The sequence below is a fragment of the Bos taurus genome, unplaced genomic scaffold (assembly GCF_002263795.3).
Source record: "Bos taurus isolate L1 Dominette 01449 registration number 42190680 breed Hereford unplaced genomic scaffold, ARS-UCD2.0 Leftover_ScbfJmS_1396, whole genome shotgun sequence".
Classification (NCBI taxonomy): domain Eukaryota; kingdom Metazoa; phylum Chordata; class Mammalia; order Artiodactyla; family Bovidae; genus Bos; species Bos taurus.
Genome location: NW_020190496.1, coordinates 77,765 through 92,856, shown reverse-complemented (window position 1 = coordinate 92,856; position 15,092 = coordinate 77,765). Strand labels below are relative to the sequence as shown.

Below are 15,092 nucleotides of genomic sequence, written 5' to 3'. Positions count from 1 at the left end.
TGACTAAATAAGGGCCAGTTTGTCCAAAGCACAGTGTGCCTCTTCCTGTTTGTCACCCAGAATTCCTTCAGACTGCAGTGTCATGCAGGAACCACGGAGGTTACAAGTTAACCCTGTAGAACTGGCTGTGAGCAATGCTGTTTCTCTTAGGGATCCTAATTCATCTGAAGCCACAGTTGGTATTTCTGAGCTGGAGTGCATCTGTGTCCTCAGGCGTGACCTATTAGAGCTGTTTTGGGTTGGTGTCCAGGATGAGCAGTCTGAACTGTTTGCACATCTCTGTCCCAGGGCATGAAATCTCAGAACTATTTCGGGGTCCTTTGTCCAGAGGGTTGGGCCTTTCAGCTCTTCATGTATCTGCACATGAGAATAGTCTTAAGAGGAAGGCTGGATGGACCCCAGTCTCACAGGCCATAGAAGCAGGCCTGTGATGTCACATTTGCTACGATTTCTACCATGCCTCTGCACAGAGATAAAAGCCTGGGGCCCCAGCCTCAGAGAGGGTAATAATGCTCTGTTCACAGAAGCCCAGGTAATAATCTTGTTAAGAACAATACTTGCTGATATGACTACTACCCTTGATAGGGGCCCTGTTTCAGAAACTGTGTACACACACTCCTTCAGTCCATCTGTCCAGCCCACAACAAGCAGGGCACCGATAGCAGATGGGCACCCAAGGCCAGTGCAGATGGAAGATCTCAGCTCATGAGGAGGAGAGAGACTGCATGTAAGCTTGGGCTCCGTGGAAGAGGAAGGGAAGAATCAGCACAACCCTGGCCGGGTAGTGGGGGGGGGGGCGTTTGCACAGGGCCACAAGGACCCTATGACTGACTCACTGTCAGGATATGTCTCTGTGTCTCTCCATCACACACCCATCGATGTGGTGGGGGAAGGTACAGAGGTGAGCCTCCAAGCAGCTGGGGAGAAATCTCACATTTACCAATTTGCATGAGGCTCCACCACAAATGCAGAGATCCCTGCCTCTCTTTCCTCCATTAAAGCAGTCATTGGCAGTGAGATCAGCAGGAGGGCAGTCTGGGCAGGATAGGTTGTGAGGGACCCTGTGTACAGCATGAGCCTCCCCAGGAATGGAGCATGTACTTGTCTTGATGGGCAGAGGCCCCTGATGTGGATGAAGGGAGCATGATTAAGGCCCAGGCTATGGGCGACTGAGTCATTCCCTAGAGAGAGTCCTAGCGGAGGAGCTTCTTTTCTCCTATAGGGAAAATGTACTGTACATCATCCAGTAGCAGGGCTGGGGGCCTGTAGGTGGGTGCTAACTAAGTGGGGACAGGTTGCTACCAGAAGTAGTCTCTCCGTCCCTGTCTAATGCTGTATCTTTGTCTTTCTCCCTGCCATCTCTGTGCCTCTTATATCATGCCTCTTTGCCTTTGTAAGACTCAATGCGCCCTCAGTCACACCAAGAGGGTCCTTGCCCTGTCTCTCCTGAGAGTATCATTGGTTGACATGGATGTTCACTAGAAGCAGGAAGAGGCATTCCCCTTGAGTGTAGGGGATTCCAGGAAAGGCATGCTCAGCTGCAGAAGGGGTGGGGAAGGGTTTTTCTTCAAATAAACCAAGGGCTCTTCAACAATCATGTGCCATCTGGGCCTCGGAAAGAAGCCTTGGGAATTCTCTGATAAGAACCCTCCTATGGTTCAAGTTCAAATCCCCCCTTTTAATGACCTGGCCCTCATGACTTCTGTCACCCAATCTCTTCACTCTCCCTCCATCATGCTGTGCCTGTCACATTGCCCTCCTCACTGTTTTCATACACACTACACAGGGTTCTACTCCCCAGCTTTTCCACTGGCCTTACCTCTGTCTAGGATACTTTTCTCCCAAATAGGCATATCTCCTCTAGGCTGTTGCTCAAATGTCACAATCTTAGAACTTCCCTGACCACTCTTTCTAAATATCATCCCCTCTCTGTATTTCACTATCCTGATTTAATTTTAATCACAGCAATTACAAACACCTGATACATTACTTGTATTTAGGGACCACATGATCCCAACAGAATGTAAGCTCCATGAGGATAGGTTGATTTTCTCTGTCCTAACATACAGAGTTGTGCTTAATGCATACTTTGGAGAGAATGCATGAATGATGGAATGAACAAACAAACTTAAACTTGTTGAGAGAGGCATAGCTAGACAGGCTGAGGATTCTGCTACGAAACATATTCAGGGATGACAAGATGGTGACAAAGCCATGGTCTTTATCTCACCTACGTGGTGGTGTCCTTGGGTCCTCTCAGAGTTGACCCCTTTCCTAAGAGAATGGAAGGTCCTGTTGTCTCTTCCACATATTACTCGCAGTCAGCGACAGAGGGCTTTCCCACGCCAGGCCTGCAGATCCCAGTCGGAAGCTTTATCTATCATGCCCCTTGGGGGACTACGGCTGGCCTTCCCCCATGAGACCTATTCTGTATTGAACAGGAAAGCACAAACAATCACAATGCCCAGCAAAGATAAAGTGTTTTCCATGCTCTCTGTTACGACAGTGATCCCCATAGAGACGTAATCTTCAGTTTACGAAGACTTTTTTCTGAGTCCCAAATTGCAGGAATCTGTGGGGTTTTCCCCCTAACCTTGCCCTTCTGGCCTTTGTGGATCCTCCTGGAATGGTCCACGGGCATCTATATCTGCTGTTCCCCAATGCCACCAGCAAGGGGCGCGCGAGATGAAACAGTTCTGTCCTGGGATGTACCACCGAGGGGTAGCGGAAAGACCACCCACTCTGGAAGGTACCATTGGGAGAGGGCGTGTGACAACAGAGAGGGTCCCCTTACACCGCGTCGGGCATGGACCACAGTTCCCAGCAGCGGCACTCATGGCGCCACTAGGTCCATCTTCCCACTGCTTTTGAATCCGAGTGGACACAGGTATTAAGCGGAAACTTTCTCCGTCTCTTTTTCAACTCCACCCCTTCATTGGTGGGACGACTACGGAGCGAGAGACTGGCTGTCTGGGTGTGGAGTCAGGGAAGCGTTCTGGGCAGTGATTGGCCACCGCGTGATTGCAGGCAGTGTGGTCGTAGAACAGGAACTGAGGGCGAGAGGCGCCTGTATACGCGTGCGCCTGCGTTGGCGTGCGCGACTTTTCAGAGCAAACAATTTTCCTCCGAGTCTTATTGCTTTTTCCAAAGGGGTCTAATAGGTGCCCTGGTTAGTGGCGAGGTTTGGCGCAGTCGCTGGCTGTGCATGGTGAAGGCATTTCATTCTGGTTTAGCTCCGCTCAGTCTGGATCCTGTGGCAGTGCAAGGTCATTCACACAGCTGCTGCTGCCAAGTCGCGTCAGTCCTGTGGGACTCTGTGCGACCCCATAGAAGGCAGCCCACCAGGCTCCCCCGTCCCTGGGATTCTCCAGGCAAGAACACTGGAGTGACTTGCCATTTCCTTCTCCAATGCATGAAAGTGAAAAGTGAAAGTGAAGTCGCTCAGTGGTGTCCGACTCTTAGCGACCCCATGGACTGCAGCCTACCAGGCTCCTCTGACTACGGGATTCCAGGCAAGAGTACTGGAGTGGGTCGCCAGTGCCTTCTCCGTCATTCACACAAATGCATGCAATTCATGTCCAGGGAGAGGTCTCTGAGTTTGGTGTCTCTCCCTGGAGAATAAACTGTATCTGGCAGCTTGCGATTGTGTATTGCTTCGTGTGACAACACAGGTGTTGTTTGGGTACATTTGATCCCCTTGAGCCTTTTGGCAGGGTTGTGAGTGATGGGTTATTTGATCTGAGCGGATTTTGTGAGCCATAGTACAAAGCCTCTAGGATGTGTGCCTGTATACCGGGATGTGCATCTTTGGAGCTTGCTGGCTTTTCAGTCCCTGGGTGAGAGATCTCTGTGTAGGCATCTGCACCCCAGAATGTGAGATCACTGAGCTTTTGATTCTGCGTTCCGAAGTTGTGATGCCTCTGTGCTGCTTTAAGGATGGGTCAGTGTAAAGGTGTAAACTATCAGCTGCTTGGGAATCTATGTACAGTTTGCAAGTTTTTCATTTGTCTGGGAAATTAATCTTAAGATTATATTGTGGTCTTGAGTTATTATTAAAACGTCTGTCTTTCTGTTTAGGGGGTTTTGTGTTAGGTCGGTAAGTGTCCCAGTGGTTTGGGAGTCAGTCTCCATGATGTGAAGTATCTGTGCAGTTCTCGTTTGTTTCTGTCTGGAAGACTTTGGTCTGTTTGGAGGGTCTTTGTCACAGTGTGTATGGTTATGGTCTCAGTTGTGTTTGAGGGTCTGAGACGAGTTGTGCACTCTCTGTGCAGAGATTCAGTGAGCTCTTTTTGGTGTCTCTGGGTATCTATCTGAGCTGTTTGGAGTCTTTGTGTTAGATATAAAACCTCTTATGTTCTTGGCTGTGAAGTCTCTGTCTGGGAACTGAGGATTTGGAAGCTGGCAGATATGATTCTGAAGCCTGGAACCTGACATGCTGACTGTGTTGTTGAGTGTATCACTTGTCTCCTGAAATCTCAGTTTGTATCATAATTAATACAATGGGGCCAGTGCCCATCTTGGAGGGTACCTGTGCATGTTAGCAATGTGTGTAAAGGGCCTGGCTCCAGACTGTCCTTCAGCAAATGTTATCTGAGCACCTGCCATAGACCTGAGGACTATTGAAGAAGTTTGGGACAGTACTGTTGCTGCTGCTAAGTCGCTTCAGTCATTTCAACTCTGTGCGACCCCATAGACGGCAGCCCACCAGGCCCCTGCCAGTCCCTGGGATTCTCCAGGCAAGAACACTGGAGTGGGTTGCCATTTCAACCAAGTCTCTCATTTCATCGACTTGGTGGTCAGTAAATAATCAAGGGTGGCAGGCGCTATGAAGAAACATATTGCTAGATCAGGGGAAAAGGAGTATGTAGATATGATGTTATTATTTTATTCAAGATAATGAGGGAAAGACTCCCTGAAAGATGGCAAGTAAGCAGAGATCTGGAGGAAGTAAGGGAGCAGGCTGTGGGGTTACCTAAGAGAAGAGCATTCCAGGCAGAAGGAACAATAAATGCAACAGTCCTGGCATGGAAATCTACTTGGCGTGCTCCTGAATGTCAAGGAGTCTTGTAACGGGCTGGGTTTGGCACGTAGCTCTCATCGAAGGGGGCCTGGTGCTGCTATTTCAGTTTCTCCCACAGTTTGTGGTCATCCGCATCTGTAACCTATTTCTTTCCTGATATTGGTAAGTTTTGTCTTTAGTTATCTTTTTTTTTTTTTATTCTTGTGGGTGGAAACTTATGAATTCATATTGACCTTTTGAAAGAGCCAGCTTTGGGTTTTGTTGCTTATCTACATATTTTTTCTAATATCTGTTCTGATCATTATTTCCCTTATTTTGCTGACAGTCTCACTACCAATGGGGTTTAATAAAGTCCCTGAGAGTTTCCCAAGTGTAGTGAAATCTCACAGATTCTGGGGCACTGTTGTAGCCCCACTGAGTGAGATTCACTGAGTGTAGATCATGGAATCTGCACTTTTTAAAAGAATTCCTCAGTTCTGATTGACATGGACAACTTGTCTAGGCACTACCAGAGCAGAGGCATGGTCTAATTTTGCCTGCTGCCTGGCTCTGTCTCCATTGAGAGCATGTGACAGGGGTTTCCTGCTTTCTCTGATGCACAAACCCAAGACCACCAGTCTAGGAGACTCACTGACATGCTGTCTGATGTTCTGAGGAGGCTCTGAGACCATCGTGTCTACAAAACATCCTGATGCCAGTCTTGTCAAGCCTCCATTTGAAAGATTTCTGAAGAAATCAGATTTCCATTTAGTGTGCATTTCTATGATGTAAGATCAATTTGTGTTATGTGCTAGCTGTTATTCTACATATTTTGCCATAACCATTGGATCTTACTCTTGACTGATAAGTACAGAACACACAGTTTTCCACAGTGCATCCAGAACTCTGGCTCCCTTAATGCTGGAGACACTGAACAAGTTACGTAGTGCCTCTGCGCCTCATTCCCCCTTTAACCACATGGAAACACTCAGTTCAGTTCAGTTCAGTCGTGTCTGACTCTTTGCGACCCCATGAATCACAGCACACCAGGCAGCCCTGTCCATCACCAACTCCCACAGTTCACTCAGATTCACGTCCGTCGAGTCGGTGATGCCATCCAGCCATCTCATCCTCTGTCGTCTACTTCTCCTCCTGCCCTCAATCCCTCTCAACATCAGGGTCTTTTCCAATGAGTCAACTCTTCGCATGAGGTGGCCAAAGTATTGGAGTTTCAGCTTCAGCATCATTCCTTCCAAAGAAAACCCAGGACTGATCTCCTTTAGAATGGACTGGTTGGATCTCCTTCCAGTCCAAGGGACTCTCAGGAGTCTTCACCACCACCACACTTAAAAAGCATCAATTCTTCGGCGATCAGCTTTCTTCACAGTCCAACTCTCACATCCATACATGACTACTGGAAAAACCATAGCCTTGACTAGATGGACCTTTGTTAGCAAAGTAATGTCTCTGCTTTTGAATATGCAATCTAGGTTGGTCATAACTTTCCTTCCAAAGAGTAAGCGTCTTTTAATTTCATGGCTGCAATCACCATCTGCTGTGATTTTGGAGCCCCCAAAAATAAAGTCTGTCACTGTTTCCCCATCTATCTGCCATGAAGTGATGGGACCAGATGCCATGATCTTCGTTTTCTGAATGTTAAGCTTTAAGGCAATTTTTTCACTCTCCTCTTTCACTTTCTTCAAGAGGCTTTTTAGTTCCTCTTCACTTTCTGCCATAAGGGTGGTGTCATCTGCATATATGAGGTTATTGATATTTCTCCAGGCAATCTTGATTCCAGCTTGTGCTTCTTCCAGCGCAGCGTTTGTCATGATGTACTCTGCGTATAAGTTAAATAAGCAGGGTGACAATATACAGCCTTGATGTACTCCTTTTCCTATTTGGGAACCAGTCTATTGTTCCTTGTCCAGTTCTATCTGTTGCTTCCTGACCTGCATACAGATTTCTCAAAAGGCAGGTCAGGTGGTCTGGTATTCCCATCTCTTTCAGAATTTTCCACAATTTATTGTGACCCACACAGTCAAAGGCTTTGGCATAGTCAATAAAGCAGAAGTAGAATGTTTTCTGGAACTCTTTTCCTTTTTCCATGATCCAGCAGATGTTGCCAATTTGATCTCTGGTTCCTCTGCCTTTTCTAAAACCAGCTTGAACATCTGAAAGCTCATGGTTCATGTATTGCTGAAGCCTGGCGTGGAGAATTTTGAGCATTACTAGTGTGTGAGATGAATGCAATTGTGTGGTAGTTTGAGCATCTTTGGCATTGACTTTCTTTGGGATTGGAATGAAAACTGACTTTTTCCAGTCCTGTGACCACTGCTGAGTCTTCCAAATTTGCTGGCATACTGAGTGCAGCTCTTTCACAGCATCATCTTTCAGGATTTGAAATAGCTCAACTGGAATTCCATCACCTCCACTAGCTTTGTTCATAGTGATGCTTTCTAAGGCCCACTTGACTTCACATTCCAGGATGTCTGGCTCTAGGTGAGTGATCACAGCATCGTGATTATCTTGGTCGTGAAGATCTTTTTTGTACAGTTCTTCTGTGTATTCTTGCCACATGTTCTTAATATCTTCTGCTTCTGTTAGGTCCATACCATTTCTGTCCTTTATAGAGCTCATCGTTGTGTGAAATGTTCCCTTGGTATCTCTAATATTCTTGAAGAGATCTCTAGTCTTTCCCATTCTGTTGTTTTTCTCTATTTCTTTGCATTGATCGCTGAGGATGGCTTTCTTATCACTCCTTGTTATTCTTTGGAACTCTGCATTTACATGCTTATATCTTTCCTTTTCTCCTTTGTTTTTCGCTTCTCTTCTTTTCACAGCTATTTGTAAGGCCTCCCCAGACAGCCACTTTGCTTTTTTGCATTTCTTTTCCATGGGGATGGTCTTGATCCCTGTCTCCTGTACAATGTCACAAACACCGTCCATAGTTCATCATGCACTCTGTCTATCAGATCTAGTCCTTTAAATCTATTTCTCACTTTCACTGTATAATCATAAGGGATTTGTTTCCCTGAATGGTGTAGTGGTTTTCCCTACTTTCTTCAATTTAAGTCTGAATTTGGCAATAAGCAGTTCATGATCTGAGCCACAGTCATCTGCTCGTTTTGTTTTTGCTGACTGTATAGAGCTTCTCCATCTTTGGCTGCAAAGAATATAATCAATCTGATTTCGGTGTTGACCATGGTGATGTCCATGTGTAGACTCTTCTCTTGTGTTGTTGGAAGAGGGTGTTTGCTATGACCAGTGCATTCTCTAGGCAAAACTATTAGCCTTTGCCCTGCTTCATTCCATATTCCAAGGCCAAATTTGCCTGTTACTCCAGGTGTTTCCTGAATTCCACTTTTGCATTCCAGTCCCCATATTGAAAAGGACATCTTTTTTCGATGTTACCAACCAGTCTTTTCTAAAGGAGATCAGTCCTGGGTGTTCTTTGGAAGGAATGATTCTAAAGCTGAAACTCCAGTACTTTGGCCACCTCATGCGAAGAGTTGACTCATTGGAAAAGACTCTGATGCTGGGAGGGATTGGGGGCAGGAGGAAAAGGGGACGGCAGAGGATGAGGTGGCTGGAGTGCATCACCGACTGGATGGACTTGAGTTTGAGTGAACTGCAGCAGATGGTGATCGACAGGGAGGCCTGGCGGGCTGCGATTCATGGGGTCACAAAGAGTCGGACACGACTGAGCGACTGAACTGAACTGAAGAGCTGAAATAGCTTTTTGAGAATCTTGTAATACCTGTTGAGTAAAATTAGTCAAAAGCATCCGCTCATAGCAGAACATCTGTAGTTCCCAGAGAGGGAACAAACACTGCAGCCAAATAATCATACCAGTGAAATACAGACCTTGCCCACTGAGTTTTAAAGTGTGGTAAATTAGCAGGCTTTTCTGGAAGCTCTGAAAATATGAAGCCATGAGTAAAAGCTAAACCTAGGGTGCATCTCCCTATCCAGCCAGGGGGAAGCCATGCCCATAGGTAAGAGCCACATATCCAGTAGGTCCCATTTGGAGCAAGCCAGCGTGACTGAGATATCCAGTCCCAATCAGTGCCTGGCCAAGCAAAGGGAGGACCTGAACTGGGGTTGGAAAATACGGGAATGATTACCTTGCATATTTCCTGAGGCAAAAGTCCCAATTGTTTCCAATCATTATAATTAAGTTGTTGGCTAACTTCTGGGGATGGCTCTATTTGTTCCCAGCATATAGGGGCAGTAGACATTAGATGTCCTTTTTCAGGAGTTAGCCATATAACCTCAATCATCCCATATTTGATAAACGTCAGGTAAAAAGCCACTAGATCTAGACCCATTTACCTTCTGTGTAGCGAAATAGTCAATAAACCAAGACAATGTATAATCAAAATTAAAAGCCACGTTATGTCCGTAATTAAAGTACAAAGAGTTGCACCGGTCCATCTTAGGGTTGTTAGATGTCATCAGATTAAGAAGAGACATCACACACGATTGTTGTCGAAGGTATTCGCAGACTTGGAGAAAGTCTTTTCCTTGAAGTGGAGATGTCCACCATGGGAAGCCTTCCACTGATGAAGAGGGGAGCACTCTGCAGACCCAGCAGTTAGACAGATTGTGGAATGCAGCATAGGAGTGAGCCCAGGACAGGAAGGCATTGTCTTGAGGATCAAACGGCAAACTCAGGATATTTGGAGTCAGCAGAAGTAGGCTCACATAGATTATCAGGGCCATCTGAAAAGTACAAAGTCAGAGCATAAAAACGAAAGACATAAAATGACGTCACTTAGTTCTGGTCAGGGTGCCACCTCTTAAACTCGAGTGTGATGCACCCATGAATCTATTCCTGGCACTTTGACAGCTGTGGGAGAAGAAAGAATAACCTGGTAAGGGCCTTCCCAGGGATTGGCCCCCAGATCCCAGTGTTTTTATCAGGACCTCTGTTCCTGGCTCAAATGAGGGCTTGTTTGATGCAGAGGCTAGGTCAGGAGTCACCTGCTGGAATTCCATTAATGCCTCTTGAAAAACTGAGAGCTGAGTTACATAATTAGTTAATTCTAAGGCTTCAGGGTCTATAACAATGTCTGTGCATAAGAAAGGCCTTCCATAAATACATTCAAAGGGGGACAGCCCCTCCTTTTGGGGGGCGGTCCCAGCCCTCACTAAAGCTATAGGTAGAACTTTAATCCAGTTGTCCTGTGTCTCTTGAGTTAATGTGCACAGATGTCTTTTGATAATGTCGTTAGCTGTTTCAACCTTTCCTGAGGATTGGGGTCTCCAGGAACAGTGTAAGTGAGATTCTATTCCTAGAGCTTTAGACACCCCCTGAGTTAGAGCAGCTTCAAAGGTGGTGCCATTGTCACTGTGAAGCCTCCGTGGCAGCCCAAACCTGGGGATAATTTCATGGATTAAAATTCTTATAACCTCCTTAGCGTGTTCACTGCAACAGGGAAAAGGCTCAATCCATCCAGGAAAATATCCACCCAAACTTGTGAGCAAGAATATCCATTAGCTTGTGGCATGTGAGTAAAATCAGTTTCCCAGTCTTCTCCAGGATATTTTCCACTTCTTTGTAATCCAGATTTTGCTAGCTTTTCAGTCTTTGGGTTATTTTTCTGACAAACCTCACATCTTTTGATAATGTCCTTTAAAGTTTTCACTACATTTTTACCTTCAAACAAATGAGAAGCTATCTGTTAAGTACTCTCTACACCTAAATGAAAACTCTGGTGTAAACCCTTAAGAATTTTCCATTGAGTCTTTTCAGGAATTATTAATCGTCCATCCTTGGACTGTAGCCATCCTTTATCAGTAATCTTTGCTCCTCTTTTCTCATATCTTTCTAATTCTTCCTCAGTATATTGTGGTTTTTCCTGTTCCACAGGACCTGTCCAGATCAAAGGCATCTGCAGTGAAGGGGTTTCCTAAAGTGCCACTTTTTCTGGCTTGACATCAGCCAGCTGATTACCTTCAGCTACTTTACTCCCATCCCTGCTGTGCCCTTTGCAATGCGTAACAGCTACTCCTTTAGGACAATATATAGTCGTTACAAGTCTCTGGATCTCTCTGAAATGCTCAATAAGTTCTCCTGTTGCCCTTTTAAACTGTTTTTCTTTCCATATTGCAGCATGAGTGTGTAAAGTCAAATAAGCGTACTTAGAATCAGTGAAGATATTTGCTCGCTGCCCTTCGCTTAGCTCTAGAACTTGGGTCAGAGCCATAAGTTCCGCTAATGGCACTGGTTCCCTGGGGGAGAGATTTTGCTTCTAAAACCTGTTCAGCAGTCACCAGGGCATAACTTGCTTTATGCTTCCTACCCTGATCACCAGCATCAGGGTCTTTTCCTGTGAGTCGTCTGTTCCCATCAGGTGGCTAAAGTATTGGAGCTTCAGCTTCAGCATCGGTCCTTCCACTGAATGTTCACAGTTGGTTTCCTTTAGGATTGGCTGCTTTGATATCCTTGCTGTTTGAGGGATTCTCAAGTGTCTTCTCCAGCACCACAAACCGAAAGTGTCAATTCTTTGTCACTCAGCCTTCTTAATGATCGAACTCACACGTCTGTACATGACTACTGAAAAACCCATAGTTTTGACTATACGAACCTTTGTTGCCAAAGTGATGTCTCTGCTTTATACTATGCTGTCTAGGTTTGACATAGGCTTCCCTGGTGGCTCAGTGGTAAAGAATCCGCCTGCATGGGTGTATCTATGGCTGATTCTAGTTGATGTTTGATAGAAAACAACAAAATTCTGTAAAGCAATTATCCTTCAATTAAAACATGCATAAATTGGCAAAAACAAAAACAAAAAACCTCCCTGCAATGCACGGAATGCAGGAGACATGGGTTTCACCCCTGGGTTGGGAAGATGCCCTGCCATGCCTCATGGGAGGAGGGCATGGCAATCCATTAAAGTATTCTCGCCTGGAGAATCCCATGGACAGCGGCACCTGGCAGGCTATGGTCCATGGAGTCATAAAGAGTCAGACACGACTGAAGCAATGAGCATTTATGCATACTAGCTTTGTCATAGTTGTTGTTCCAAGGATCAAGTGTCTGAATACATGGCAGCAATCACCATCCACAGTGATTTTGGAGCCTCCAAAATTAAATGTGTCCGTGCATCCACTTCCCCCCTTCTGTTTTCTGTGAAATGATAGGAGTAGATGGCATAATCTTATATTTTTGAATGTTGAGTTTTAAGCCAGCCTTTTCATTCTCCTCTTCACCCGTATCAAGAGGTTCTTTAGTTCCTCTTCAGTTTCTGCCATTAGAGTGGTATGATCTGCATATCTGAGCTTGTTGATATTTCTGACAGCAACCTCGATTCCATCTTGTGAGTCATCCAGCCCAGCATTTCCCATGATGTGCTCTGCGTGTAAGTTGAATAAGCAAAGTGACACTATACAACCTTGTCTTACTCCTTTCCCAATTTTGAACCAGTCCATTGTTCCATGTTTTATTCTAACTGTTACTTCTTAACCCTCATACAGGTTTCTCAGGAGACAGGTCAGCTAGTCTGGTACTCCCATTTCTAAGAATTTTCCACAGTTTGTTGTGATCCACACAGTCAGAGGCCTTGAGGTAGTCTAGTCAATGAAGCAGAAGTAGATGTGTTTCTGGAATTCCCTTGCTTTCCCCATGATCTAATGAAGGTTGCAATTTGATCTCTTGTTTCTCTGCCTCTTCAAAACCAGCTTGTATATCTGGAAGTTCTCGTTCCATATACTGTTGAAGCCTTGCTTGAAGGAGTCTACTAACCGGAGGCTTCAGAAATATGGGACAATCTAAGCTTGAGAAAGTGGAGGGTATGAATGAAGCCGAATGAGAGAGACAAGAAGAGGATTCTCTACTTTCCATGATGTTAGCAAGCTGGGCAAGGGCTAGACCATACCTTCAAGTTCTTGTGTAAGACAGTAGGCTTTATCTAGAAAGTCATAAACAGTTCTGCAACTGTAAGAGAGGGAGGGAGAGGGCGGTGAGTGGGAGACAGGCACCCTGAGTGGATGTGAGAGACCCTTTAGAAGGGGGTTGACAATTAAATGGAGGGGAGCTTTGGACTAGAGCAGATGTGGTGGAAATGGGGAAAAGTCGATGCATTAGACATTTTCGAAGTAAAACGGACAGAACTCAGCAAGAATGTTGACTTGAGGTGAAGGAGACGGACTTGTAAACGTGGTTAAGACCCAGTTTCTGTGTCCTGTCATAAGGGTACAAAGGTGTCATGGGGAATCCTGGAAGTTGGCCGGGTCTGGGAAGAATTTCAAGCAAGACTTTTATGTTTATGAACTCAAGTTCTAGATGGATACAATAACCAGTATTTACATACTTAAAAGATCCTTTTCCTTTTTTAGAACAGTGGGAAGTATTGAGATATAATTTATATACCATAGAAGTCAATGCTTTAAAGCATTACCATTTGTCGAGTTTTGACATATGCATACCATTGTGTAAATGCTACCACAATAAAAATGTAGAAAACGTCCCAGTGGTTTGAAAATGCTCCCTTGGGCTATTTCCTTTCAGACTCCTTCCTCCACTCCTATACCCTGGCAACCACAGACATATTTCTCCGCCTATAGTTGTGCCTTTTCCAGAAACCCATTGACATGAAATCATATAATACATAACATACAATCATATAATACATATGTATCACGAGTTTTGTGGTAAGGTGCCAAGAGAGAAGTGGACCGGTTGCTCTGCATGCAGACTCACCTCAGCCACAGACACTGAGAAAATCCCATAGTCAGGCTGTAAAGACTGAGCCTTTCTTCGTGTTCCAACTGAATTCCAAGGGAGTTGGGGGAAATAGGTCTGGTGAATAGGAGTGTGACAAGAGCAGTAGTCCTGAATTTTTAAATTCCTAGCAGTATTTCACTAAATATCTTCATGATGGAGAATTCTGTTGTGAAATCAAACTTCCTCACAAAAATTCAGCCTTCCTGTGTACCTTAAGGTGATTTCTCTGCCAGCATAGCAAAGACAAAAATGGGTTTGCAAGCAACTGTATTTGGTGTAATTGGAATGCATGTACACTTTAACTTAACCAGAATTTTCTTTTGAAAGTATTTTCACATTAAAAAAAATAAGTCAACATATGGTCAAAAAAGTGATGAAATATAGCTGTGCTCTTAAATACATTTTCTAAATCACAATATTCTACTTTCCGGGAGAAATATCAGTGGGCAAGTGGTGTCAACATTGGGACCTATAGATCAAGATTCCCTAAGCTGGATGAACCTGTGGTTGTGAGTACCTTACCATTTGATGTTTTCTATTAGCACAAGTTTATTTTTGAGAAAATCATGTTAAATAGTACAAATGCAGTGATAAAGGTCTTCCATGCTCATAAAGGGTGACAGTTTGTGTTAGGAAGGAACATTGATCCAGATATTTTACAGTCTGGCATTGCCTATGAGTATACTGTTGAATTCCCTGGAAATGTGCCCAGTGACTCCCTCCTCCTGCTTATTAACAACAGACTGCATACTTCCATCCCAACATAGATTTAAATAACTTCCAAAGTCTTTCTGGGTAACTCTTATGGGAGCTAATTCTTCTCTGTGGGAAGAGTAACTTTATTAAAAGTAAGTACATAGAATTGTGTTGGGAAAATGTTGTTAGGTTTACTTATGCTCAGATATATCTATGTATTATGTATATTTATGCTATTAGATGTATTAACAACAAAAAGTTTTTATTTGCATGCACTCTCTACTAGGACCAGCAGCCCAGTGTTGAGCAACCTCAACAAGAGGAACCGCCAGCTGAGATTCAGGATATCACACCTGGGAAGGAAGAAGTAAATGGAGAGGATCCGGTGAATCATAATGAAGAGAAGGAGGATGCCTCTGGAGGTAAAGTGTAAGTGTGCATCATGTCTTAAGACATAACCAGTAAGAGGAGGAAAGGAAACATTAGAAACGGACTTCAGACAGTTCCTAAAAAACTGAGCAGAGTATAGTTTGCAGGTCAGTGTGGTCGCTCAAATTTTCCCTTGTTTTCAAGACAAAGAGAAGGGGGCACCTAAGTTGTCTGAGGACAACCCTGGGAAAGGAAAATGGTGATAGCATTCGGAAAATTCTGCTTTCCTTTTTCTCCAGC

The 15,092-nt window shown here is 44.7% G+C and overlaps 1 protein-coding gene across 1 annotated transcript in view; it reads left to right on the top strand.

Annotated features, from left to right (window-relative positions):
* Window positions 1-15,092, top strand: part of LOC100296695 (X antigen family member 5) — a 265,171-nt gene that overhangs the window by 246,624 nt on the left and 3,455 nt on the right. The window contains exon 3 of the mRNA XM_024988939.2: window positions 14,710-14,845. Within this exon, the coding sequence (XP_024844707.1) occupies window positions 14,710-14,845 (136 nt within the window). The remainder of the gene's footprint in view (window positions 1-14,709; window positions 14,846-15,092) is intronic.